The sequence below is a fragment of the Lygodium microphyllum genome, chromosome 30, assembly GCF_053477565.2.
Source record: "Lygodium microphyllum isolate KBCC chromosome 30, Lygodium_microphyllum_v1.1.10, whole genome shotgun sequence".
Taxonomy (NCBI): Eukaryota; Viridiplantae; Streptophyta; class Polypodiopsida; order Schizaeales; family Lygodiaceae; genus Lygodium; species Lygodium microphyllum.
Genome location: NC_141164.1, coordinates 60,260,848 through 60,273,468, shown reverse-complemented (window position 1 = coordinate 60,273,468; position 12,621 = coordinate 60,260,848). Strand labels below are relative to the sequence as shown.

The following is a 12,621-nucleotide window of genomic DNA, read 5'->3' as shown; positions in this document are numbered from 1 at the left end:
CCCGAAAGATGACGTGGAAGCAAATGCTATGAAGGGATTTCCTTATGCATCAGCTTGTGGCTCTCTTATGTATGCTATGGTTGCTACTCGTCCAGACATTACTCATGCAGTGGGAGTTGTTAGCAAGTTTATGTCAAATCCTGGCAAAACACATTGGGAGGCTGTCAAGTGTATTCTTCAATACCTTAAGGGTACACAAAGAAAAAGTATTTGCTATGGGCAGGGTGCACTTGGTTTGCAGGGTTATTGTGATGCAGACATGGCAGGTGACTTGGACACTCGTAGGTCCACCTGCAGGTATGTCTTTATAGTTGCTGGTGGGACTGTTTCTTGGTGTTCCACGTTGCAAAACATTGTTACACTGAGTACAATTGAAGCTGAATACATATCAGCTACTGAAGCTTCTAAGCAAGCTATATGGTTGAGCAGACTTGCAGATGATCTCGGCATGTCTATGGGTACTGCAGTTTTGGGATGTGATAGCTAGAGTGCTGTGTATCTGGCTAAGAATGCCATGTATCATTCACACACAAAGCATATACATGTGCGATATCACTTCTTCAGACAGATTCTGGAAGATGGTCAAATCACATTGACCAACATTAAAACCCAAGATAACCCTGCAAATGTTCTCACTAAAAGTCTAAGCAAAGCTCAACACAATCATGTGAGAGCAGAGGATCGAGATACAGCCAGATTCAGTAGACAGTGTGAGAGTGAGAGAGACAGAGTTGAAGCACGACACCCAAGAGAATAGACTAAATGAGTGTAATCTGAAAGTACAAAGTACAACCCTTAAACCTTAGGGTTGTAGGGGGGTGTTCACACCCGACACACACTAAGTGCCTAAATGTGTGTAACATAAGCACATAAGTACATACGATAATAAGACCATAAGTCTGGGGGAAAAAACCTCTCCTACCGAGAGTAAAAAGTGCCCCAGTGTCCTACTGATCACCGACACTCCCATATGAGCGTAGGCGTAAGTAAGGCGTGAGTAAAATACCCAACAAACCCCCCTGGAGTGAAGAGTGATCAAGAGTACAAGGATCATCCGCCACCAAAGGATATCAAATTTAAAGCATCGCGAAATGCTTCAAATTTGTCACGAGGAAGAGCTTTGGTGAAGATATCTGCCACATTACTGGTGGTAGGACAATAGACAAGGCTGATATCACCTGCATGTAGCCTCTCTCTGACAAAGTGATAGTGAATCTCAATGTGTTTCGTGCGAGCATGAAACACTGGGTTCCGTGCCACTGCAATGGCACTCTGACTGTCAGTGAACAAAGGAGTAGGCTCAGTAACAGATACATCCAAATCAACTAGCAAGCGTCTAAGCCATACGCATTCAACTGTGGTGGTGAAAGCTGCCTTGTATTCAGCTTCACATGACGATGTGGCAATAGTGGATTGTTTCTTGCTAAGCCAAGAAATGCAAGAAGTGCCAAGAAAGAAACAATTGCCACTAGTAGAGTGACGTGTATCATAATCACCAGCCCAATCAGAATCATTGTAAGCATGTAAATGCAGTGGTCCCCCCTTGGAATAAAGCAACCCAAGAGAACAAGTACCCTGCAAGTAGCGGAAAACACGCTTGACAGCTTGCCAATGTGACATACGTGGCTGATGCATATACCTGCTCAAGGCTGAAACTGCAAACTGTATGTCCGGCCTAGTATTGCATAGATAGATAAGGCATCCAACTGCAGGAGCATATGTATGTATATCAAACAAATCACTGTCATCATGTAATGACAGTTTCAGTCCAGGTTCCATGGGAGTAGTAACTGGCTTGCAATCCTATAAGCCAAATTTCTCAAGAAGCTGCCCAATATACCGTGACTGTGATAACCCAATACCTCGAGCAGTATGTATGAACTAGATGCCCAAGTAGTAATGCAAAACTCCCAAGTCAGACATGTCAAAAGTTTGCTGCAAATTTTGTTTGAATGCTGAAATCTGATCAGCATGTGTTCCAGTGAGCAAAAGGTCATCAACATAAAGACATAAAATCAGCATAGATCCCCCTTCTTTACATACGTAAAGGGTAGACTCGGATGAACTGTTTAGAAACCCCTGACCAAGCAAGAAAGCATCGATCTTTTCATACCAAGCTCTAGGAGCTTGTTTTAAACCATATAGTGCCTTTTTGAGCTTGCATACCAAATGTTCTGAGCCTTCAACTGCAAAACCAATGGGCTGCTGTACATAAACTTCCTCCTGAAGTTCCCCATGCAAAAATGCAGTCTTGATATCTAGCTGATGAACTGTCCAACCATAATGTGCAGCCAAAGCAATCATAGACCTGATGGTCGTCATACGGGAAGTAGGAGCAAATGTCTCCTCATAGTCAATGCCCTTTTTCTGTGCGTAGCCTTTAGCTACCAGCCGTGCCTTGTATTTATCAATGGATCCATCCGCTTTTCTTTTCAATTTGTAGACCCATTTTGTTCCAATGGCTTTCTTCCCAAATGGCAAGGACACCAAATCCCAAGTTTGATTCTTAGTAATAGAATCTAATTCAGCTTGCATGGCTGCCTTCCAATGCACACTGTGTTGTGCATCCTCATAACATTCAGGCTCTTCATTATCAAAAGTACTTGCTGCCATCATAAACTCCATAGTATGTGCTGAATCATGCAAACGAGTTTGCCTTCTAGTACGACCAGCCATGGGTGCATCCAAAGGACTATCTTGCATAGTCTGTAAATACCATCTAGGTAGCTGTCTAGCATCCTGGCTGTGTGCAAGCTCTTGCTGAATTTCTGTTTTAGCATGATGCTGAATATTCCGATCAGCCAATGGCTGAATTTCTGCACTATCCATAGGAGCAGCTGGCTGAACATTAGGTTCATTTTGTGAACCTCCAGCTGAATCACCAAAAGTAATGGGCAGCAGCCCTTCAAAAACATCACGGGCAGCCTGATATGTGTCCAAACCAGCCAAGGATAATTCTGATTTTTCATCAAAAACAACATTCTTGCTGACAAAAACCTTCTTAGTAACGGGATCATAGAGTCTGTAGCCTTTGCTCTCATTGCTATATCCCATAAAAATGCACTTAACAGCCTTGTTGTCCAATTTTCTTCTAAGTACCTGTGGAATATGGGCATAGGCAAGACACCCAAAGGTACGAAAGTGACCAACAGAAGGTTTACGGCTGTTCCAAGCCTCAAATGGTGTGATGGTCTTCAAGGCTTTGGTAGGGCATCTGTTCAAAATATGGCAAGCACACATGACTGCTTCCATCCAAAAACTATGAGGCAAGCTCTTTGCCTTCAGCATACATCTGGCCATCTCCATGAGTGACCGATTTTTCCTCTCTGCTACCCCATTCTGCTGTGGAGTATAAGCTGTAGTATACTGATGTACTATGCCCTTCTGCTGCAAAAAAGAATTCAGCATAGAGGACACGTATTCCCCCCCCTCGGTCCGAACGGAGACTCTTAATGTGGCATCCAAATTGGTTTTCAACAAGTGCACTGAAAGCCAAAAATGCATCATACACTTCTGACTTCTTTTTCAAACAATAGACCCAGCAAAAACGTGTGAAGTCATCAATGAATGTCACAAAATAATAACAACCACCCAATGACATGGTCTACATAGGCCCACAAACATCTGAATGCACCAACTCCAATCTGGTTGTTGCCCTGAAAGCAACATCACGAGGAAATGAGAAACGATGCATTTTCCCCAAAATGCATTCCTCGCATAAGTGCTCAGGAGGTCTCTCCAAGAGAGGTAAGCCATCCAGCATCTGAGTACGCTGTAAAAGCATCAAGCTGCCAAAGTTTACATGCCCTAAACAAGCATGCCATAACTCCGCCTGTATCATAGCAGGAGTAAGAGTGGATGTCAAGTATGCAGACTGATCTACTGAGAGCATCCAACTCATATAAACCATAACACAAAGATCCTGTCAAGACCAATGTCATGCTTTCTTTTTCTCGAACCAGGCAACGGTCATCATCAAAAGTGACCTGCATACCACAACGTGCCAAAGAAGAAATAGAAAGCAAATTCTTCTTTATTCCAGGCACAAACAAAGCATCCTGCAGGCGGAGAATAGAGCCATCAATGGCTGTGAGCTGAATCTCCCCAATACCACGAACAGGGTATGATGCATTATTGGCACACTGTACCGATTTCCCAACGGGAGGTGCACTAACTGAAGCAAACAAATCTCTGCGAGATGTGATATGTCTAGAAGCACCACTGTCAAAGAACGAAGTGTCAACATCCTCTGTAGAGCTAAGTGCTCTATGGGCCCAAGAGATATCATAACTGCAAGTGTAAAAACAATAGTCCCGGTCCACAACAAAGGACGCGGACTCACTAGCAGTGAAAGGAGTAGTAGAAACAGACATTCTTGACTCCTTTTTCTTCTCTTTGGCAATGCGCTTTCTGCACTCAGTGATATAGTGGCCGGGCTTCTTACAATAATGACATTTTCCTTTCTTTGCTTGCGTCCCCCCTTGTGACTGATTCTACGATGTGCCCGAAGTGCCAGAACTCTGTGGAGCATTTTTCACCTTGCTGTTCTTGCCTTTCTGTCTTGCCACAAAAGCCTGCTCAGAGACTATAGCATCCACACCACTATTTTTCCATGTTTGCTCCTCCTCTAGAAGCAAGCTAACCAGCTGAATAAAAGTGAGTGGGTGCTTAGCAATCCTCATTGTGAGGTTCAATGCTGTATGAAAAGATAAGTACGAAGGAGGTAGGGAATTCAAGGTGGTGGATATCAACTATGCATCCGAAAAATACTCATCTACATTCATGAGCTGCTCCCTCAAGTCCTGAATCTTGTTTAAGTGATCCTGCATAGAATCACCTTCATGCATCTTCAGAGTTTCCAACTCTTTCTTCAAGAAAGAGATCCGTGTCTCATTTTTTCCTGCAAACATATGCTCCAAAGTCAACCATGCATCTCGTGAAGAAGATGCCGAACGGATATGAGGTATGATGGACCGCTGAACTGCCAGAGCAATCAGCGACAAGGCCTGTGCATCACGGGTATCCCAAGCTTTTTGAGCTGCAGTTCTTGGTGGAAGTGGCTGAGGTGGAGCGGGTTGAGGTCCCCGTTGTCCACGTGCGCCATGGGGAGGAGGAGTAGCGGGAGCTACAACTCCCGGCCGAGTTTCCTCTCCACTCACATAATCCCATAAATTCTTGGCCACTAATACATTTTTCATCATAAATGACCAAAGGGAATAGTTGTTTCCGTCCAGTCTGTCCTCCTTAGATACATACGTAAAAACATCACCTCCCTGATTTGCCATGATGACAAATCTCCAAAGACAAAATGAGCAATGTCAAAGCAGTACGAACTGGAAATCTGCAAATTTCCAGAAATTGCAGCAAATACGATTCTGCAATTAATGTGCAAGGGCGTACTCTATCAGAAAACTGTCTTTTCCTGCACGTTTCCCAAGGTGCAAACAGTGCAATGCAACACTGTTATGAATAAATCCCCAAAATTTTTGCCAAAATTTCTGTTAAAAACAGTCGTTCTGTGACTGTATCAGCAGTTTAAATGCATCTGTCCTCCAAATACACAAAAGCACCAAAATTTCTGACGATTCAGTCCAAAAATTTGCATGAAATTTATTTCTCCAATAGTTCTGTGCCAACCGCGTGTGAACCTCCGCTTCCAGAATTTTATTCTGGGCTGAAATAATAAAATTTTTGAAAATTTTACCTGGGCATGAGAAAAAAATGGTGGTCTAACGGGCAGGCAACGTGGACAGGGCAGGCGGGCTGTCGATTGGCGGGCTGACGATTCTGACGCAGGCAGGCAGGTCGCGTGGTCAAGAGCAGAGTTGACTCCGTTTGCAGGAAACGGGGCCCTGGCGGACTAGTGGTGCTGCTCGCGAGCTCACGTGGAGCTTTACAACGGCGGCAGGCAGACTGGCGGGCTGTTTGAGGTCTGACGGGCGACTGCTGACGGGCGAGGTCTGACGGGCGACTGCAGGCCGACTGGCAGGCTGGGCGATGTCTGACGGGCAGCTGCTGACGTGGTCGACAGGCGACGACGAAATGTGACGACGCTGACGTCTGACGTGGACGACTTCAGGCGAACTGCCTGCGCTGACAAACGTCAGCACCTGCAGCTGACGCGACGCGTCTGGGATGTTGACGGCTCCTGCTGGTGGCGCGCTGGGACAGGGCAGTGTTGCGCGTTGATTGTGAGCTGCGCGCAGGGTAGAACTGGGCAGGTCTTGAGCTGGCGACTCGGGGGCAAGACTGGCGGGGACTCCTGGCTGCTGACTGAGGACCGCTCTGATACCAAATGTGAGAGCAGAGGATCGAGATACAGCCAGATTCAGTAGACAGTGTGAGAGTGAGAGAGACAGAGTTGAAGCACGACACCCAAGAGAATAGACTGAATGAGTGTAATCTGAAAGTACAAAGTACAACCCTTAAACCTTAGGGTTGTAGGGGGGTGTTCACACCCGACACACACTAAGTGCCTAAATGTGTGTAACATAAGCACATAAGTACATACGATAATAAGACCATACGTCTGGGGGAAAAAACCTCTCCTACCGAGAGTAAAAAGTGCCCCAGTGTCCTACTGATCACCGACACTCCCATATGAGCGTAGGTGTAAGTAAGGCATGAGTAAAATACCCAACAAATCATTGCATTCGACTAGTGGGAGTTGGTTAGCTAGAGGTTCATATCGGACCTTTAAGTGGGAGGTTGTTGGGATATAAAGGCCTGGTGACCTCCGTGTATATAGTACACGCACACTGTACATGTGAACGCACCCTTTACGTAGAAGTAGAAAGGCCTTACTTCTTGTTTAGAAGAAGAAGAAGAAGAAGAAGAAGAAGAAGGAGAGAGGCCTTCCTGCAAATATATGACACAGGCACTTTCCTCCATATGAGCCCTCAGATGCTCTGGCATTATAGCCCACCAGATTGGGTGTTCACACAATCATCATACTTGTAATGTACTTAGACACTCTCTTCAAAGTTACTTCGTACTTTGTATTTAACCTCAAGGGGATTTTCTCCAAGATGTTACTAATAGATCTTTTTTCTCTCAGAAAAATTAAAACCAAGTGGTCTTCCAATTGATGGGAAGCATCAAACTGCTGCATCTGCTAGCATTGAGAGGTTGGCCACCACAGCTGTTGTTGTACTTGGCTTTTTGGTTTTGAGACAGTCAAACAAATAACGTTTTGCACTACATATGATTGTATAAAAGGACATCAGTTTATGTTCCTGCTATATGGCAATCACAATAATTCAACAAAGATAGAGCTCCGCTGTCTTGTAATGTATCCGTTCAGTAAAGACATGGCTTAAGATGGCCTCCATGTGTGTCACTTTAGCAACCTTACTCAATAAAAGACTGCCACATATATTTCCACCAAGTCATGTTTCTAGCATGCTCTTCAAGACAAATGCATACACAAAATAAATTACAGATTGAAGTTGCAAATTGGCTATGCACATTAACTGCAACTTCTTTCAAAATCTTCTCATTTCTGTTACCAGGCACCAGACATTCCATGGAATTCTATTTATAATCCAGGTATACATTCCCATTGTTAGCTAGGCTGCTTTACATAGTAGTATGAAGCATGTACCATGCCAAATGTCATGCATAGCAGTTATTGTACTATTTTCACTTTGCCAGGAAACAGTATGACATTGAATTGCATAAATGCCTTACCCAAGATGCTTGTTTTTAAAAGCTTGGGGATAATGTCATGCATAATTTTTGATAGAGATTCTGAATTAGAATAGGACTTTGCAGCTTCAGTAGATGAATGTCCTTCAGATGAACTCTGACAGAAGCTTATGCAAGGTTGACTTCTGTTTGAGGGTTCTTTACTCTCAGAAACACATTGTTCTCTGCATATACCGAATGTACAAAAATTAAGAGTTCCCCACAAGCATGGAGAGTCAGATAGGACATTATACCAAATAAAAATAGCCTGCAGCTATAAATACCTCAAAAAAATCATTAAATCCTTATGCTGATCTCTCAAACTTTTGAGAATTTCCTTGGTTGTTATCTTGCAAATGTTCAAAGAAAGCTGAAACGGTTGAAAAATCAATTAGTAGATGTCTTAGCCACCACAAACATTCCATACAATTGTACCTCTTCATTGTCATTAAACAGGTTACAATCTTGAAGCAAGCCTAAAATCTACAATCTAGCACAAGCAGCAATGCCCTAATTTAACAAGTTTGCAGCTTGTGTTTGCTGATTGGACTCAATCTTCAAAACCATCTTTTACCCTGTTTAGCACAATGTGACCTATCCAGGGAAAGCTTTTCGGTGGCAATGGTCCTTGCCAATCATCATCATGCACTCCCGTTCCTGCATGCCTATACAGTGAAAATAGAAATCCCAAGAGCTGGTAGTCAGTGGTTGTAGCTTTTAATCAATGTATGAACATAGACATATAGACTTGTGATATGGACAATGAGAGCATTTCCATAGTGGCAGAGAAAAATACTTGATTGATGTAGACAATGAAAGCACTTCTAGGGTAACGTTCTTAAGTGCTCGTTGGATTCTGATTGCTGACTTTTCTTTGGGTTGGACTTGTGTAAGGTATAAGATCACCCTTCGATCACAATCTTTCCACACGGACTTTGTCCGTGTATACAAAGTTTCCTGTGAGAAACCTGATTTAGGAGCTTCCTTGATACCTTAACCAGTCTGAAATTTTGTTAATGCAGCTTGTCAGGATACCTGTAGAAGTTCCAAAGGGCAAATACTCCTACTTTTCTGTTGCTTGGATGATTCCAAGAGCATCTCATATGCTGGTTGTGTAACAGCTGTAGCAGCCAAGGTCCCTACAGGTTCCCCTGCAGGGAGAATGTCACATTTCTTAAAGCCTGAATTGTGTTGAGCATCATCTTTGAGCTGATCCCCAGTGCCCTCAGCTCCAAAGTAATTAAATTGAATAACGTGTTTCCCATGCTGAATTCTGACAGTGTTATCAAAATCAATGTAAACATCACGCATGAACAGCATCAGATTTTTGAAAAGGCAGCCCGGCTCACTGACTTTCAGAGTCTCATGTGTTGCAGTCTCTCGATAAGCAACAGTATGGATAAAGAAATCACTAGGACTAAGACCTTCGACATAAGATGTCTCTACTAGCCCCCATTCCTGCCAGTTAATTTCAGTATTCTTTGACATATCAGCACCCAAATTATATTCAAGTGAAGGAAAAACAGCCTCTGATTTCTTGCTGAGAGAAGTAGAACCAGCATTATGAATCTGTAAGCCCAGGAATCCAAACTGTTCGACAAGCTTCTTAATTGACCCCTTACTCCCAGCCTTGACCATTGACAGTATCGAATTATTCTTAGGCACATAATTCAGCACAATTTTCTCAACATGTGGAAGAAAATCCTCTAAAGTTTGCAGTGAAAACTTTCTCAAAAATGAACATAGAATAGGTTTTCCTTCTGAGCAGCCATCCAGTGGTGCTTCTGATGGAGGCTGACTGAACAAAGACCTAAGGGAGCAATCTCTTTTATGCAGCCCAGATGTTAAGCCATTGATATATTGCCTAATCTCTTGATTCATCATCCTTCTATCACCCATCTTTTTGACAGCATACACATCGAGTAGTCCAACACTGAACCCTGTTAGTGACAACCAGTCAACAAGCAGCTTTTGTGATGAGTCCAAGTAATGAAAGGCCATCTCATCACCATACTGCTCCATAATACTCTGGAGAAGCCCATAGCTTGAATTTCCAAGCCATTCTGACTCACCATTTGTAAATAGCAACTCCCCATCAGAAATGCACACTGCATCAGTTTGAAAATTCAAACCATTGGGCAAACAAAGTTGGTACAGCTGATTACTTGTCCAAAAACGTCCTTTGGGAGACTTTATTATCGCTGCTTCTGGTAGTGTGCATTGCATATAGAGGCAACTCTGCTGCATGGCTTCTTTCCTTATGAATCTATGAGAACTTGTGAGCTGGTGAGCTGAAAGTAATGCATCTTGGGTTAAGAAGAAAGTGCACTGGCCATTCCGGGAGAGACGCATTTGTCTTTGAACTGTAAGTAACTCAAGCAGTTCTGCCCTACTTTCCAAAGATTGTGGGACAAACACATCCAGACAATCCCCATCAAAGTCTGCACCCAGGGGCGAACACGTAATGGGATTAATGACAAAAGCTCGAGTGTCAACAAGTTTAACCCTCAATCCTATGATTGAATGCTTGTGGACAGATGGTGGACGATTACAGAAAACATAATCACCATCTTGAAGATGCCTTCCAACACTATCACCCAACTCAACTGTATAGAGATCACCATGGAAAAGATCTCTCTTGGTGCCCGCTCTGACAACATGCATGGCACCGGTTTTATGGTATGATTTCGGTCCATTATCAATTATTTCTTGCATCTTCATCACATTAAAATTTGTAACAGTCTCGGTCACTGTTATTCCCTTGGCAATCTCCACTGGAATACCAATCTCATCCAAAGACAAGAAACTATCTCCTGTGAGTACAGCTCTGCTGGAGAAGCTTGATACCTTTGCAACAATTTGATCCTTCAACTTAGTCGAGCAACTCTTTCCAGGATCCTTTTTGATACGTCTAACATAATCCATTGTTGGTTCTTTGTTACCCACAACCTACTATCACCCCAGTTTAGAACACTTACAGAAGCTTTCTCATCCAAACAAACAATTGGGGCTTACCTTTGGTGCACCTTTGATACGCATGTAGTCAGCTAATAATATTTGCATTTCCTCCATGCAAATCCTTCGTGCCACTTTGTTTTTTCCTGCATACTTCCTAACTAGGTCGAGCTTCTGCACTATCTTTCGAAGATGTCGTGTCACCATATCCTGCATACAGTAGTCAAAATGGGATGACTCACAACCATTTAAGAGCTATCAAAGATAGATAACACTTAGTTCAAATATTTGGGAATTTCCTTACTGACTCAATAAGAGAACTGTCATGAACAGGTCTCTCAGGGATCCTGTTGCAATTTGGTGGAATCAATAAGCACTCCAAAAGTAGTGCTTCTGGTCGTGCAACAGCTATATCCATCCCTGACTTTTTCACAGTTTTGTCAGATAATTTACTGAGCAGTCTTAGTACCTGCATATAGAATTTATGAGTGTCTTGCAAAGATGAAAGAGCACCACAAAGAAACCAACTTTATGAGTCAACCATATTAAAGTGTTCGAATGCAATTTATTTGATGCTAGACTTAGCAAACAAGTTTCCTCGGTCTGCTTCCAAAGCTTTCGGGAAAGAAACTGTTTTTCTCTATCCTGTTTTCACCCTCTCCTCTTCCCATTTATATTTCAGTCTCTCTCTCAATCAATCTCCCTCCCTCCCTCGCTCCCCCCTTCTCTAATTTTTTCGTAATGAGTAATTCTATTAGAAATACAAGAGTCACAGCAGAGTAGCAGAAGAAATTGTGATGTGCCAAGAAAGTAAATCCTCCTTAGGGAGAAGGCCAGCGTGTTAAATAAGATCCAACTGCTGCAATGTAACTTTGAACCCTGGTGTCAGAATCAAAGATTAGGGCACTGCACGTGAGGCGACCCAGTAGTAAAAACAGCCCCTGAACAATTGATTGTAACTCATGGTCTCATAGGTCATTTTGCCCTCGCATACATTAATATCACTTCATCTCATCTCATTTCTCTCTTTTCTTTTTTGTAATAAGTAATTGTACTAATTACTAAAAAGTTACAAGATTACAAGATGCAGGATGGCTCTAGGCTATTATGCATAAACCAAATACAACAGACTCAACAAATACTCTCCGAGACAACACGATCAAAAGTACAAAGAAACTAGATGGGCTAGAGGGGACCTGAAGAAATTGCAATGTGCCAAGAAAGTAAATCCTGTCTAGGGAAAGTATCCACCAACTCAATCATGTCAAGCTACCATTGAAGAAGTCCTTTCAAGCAGACTATATGACGTTACACTCCTAATGAAGCATCAAAGGTAAATGCATTCCTCATAGTTTATATGTGCCAACAATCCTAGAAGTGTAAAAAATGAAAAAGCACTTTCATATCGGCCTGCACACGATCCAGGAACTTTGGATGTCCAAAGACCTAGTCTTTTGGAAGCATCAATAGCACCACCACCTAGGACCAAATGGACAATAGTAGTGACCAAACCTTCCATGCCACCAAGCAAGAAAGGAACCAATGGCGAGGGGTTTCTACAAATGTCTAATAAAACAAACTGCAACTGTTGGAAATATGCCGCTTGGAGAGTGCAAAGGCAAGAGGAAGAGCACCAATCAACATTTACCATATGAAGACCTTGCATCTCTCTCCTATAGTTTACCATTACCTGCAAACACAATGTGATCCTTTCCATGAACAGCCACCCAAGATCCCCAGACACCACTTCACCAGACTGACAACGAGTGACTACTCAAATCATCCCTACTAGAGCTTGCAGGAGATGGATCCCCACATGCCCCTAGAGGAGTTTATAGCACAGCTAGCCAAAGTCACACCTCAGCTACCATGTATTCTCCCCACACACACCCCCATTCCACCCCTCCAAGCAAGAATGTCCCAAAGAATAGCTATTATGACAAGAAGTGCAAGGAAACCCATCTTTGTCTCTACCAAGGC

At 43.0% G+C, this 12,621-nt stretch overlaps 1 protein-coding gene across 8 annotated transcripts in view; it reads right to left on the bottom strand.

Annotated features, from left to right (window-relative positions):
- Positions 1 to 12,621, bottom strand: part of LOC148009902 (DNA-directed RNA polymerase V subunit 1-like) — a 222,927-nt gene that overhangs the window by 124,799 nt on the left and 85,507 nt on the right. For all 8 annotated transcript variants that reach the window (XR_015689707.1, XR_015689708.1, XM_087672949.1 and 5 more), the window contains 7 exons: positions 10,946 to 11,110; positions 10,702 to 10,851; positions 8,722 to 10,635; positions 8,483 to 8,643; positions 8,261 to 8,351; positions 7,971 to 8,056; positions 7,690 to 7,871 (listed from right to left, as the gene is read on the bottom strand). Coding sequence is in view for 6 of the 8 variants with exons in the window: in XM_087672949.1 (XP_087529075.1) it covers positions 7,690 to 7,871; positions 7,971 to 8,056; positions 8,261 to 8,351; positions 8,483 to 8,643; positions 8,722 to 10,635; positions 10,702 to 10,851; positions 10,946 to 11,110 (2,749 nt within the window). In the remaining 2 variants the exon portion in view is untranslated. The remainder of the gene's footprint in view (positions 1 to 7,689; positions 7,872 to 7,970; positions 8,057 to 8,260; positions 8,352 to 8,482; positions 8,644 to 8,721; positions 10,636 to 10,701; positions 10,852 to 10,945; positions 11,111 to 12,621) is intronic.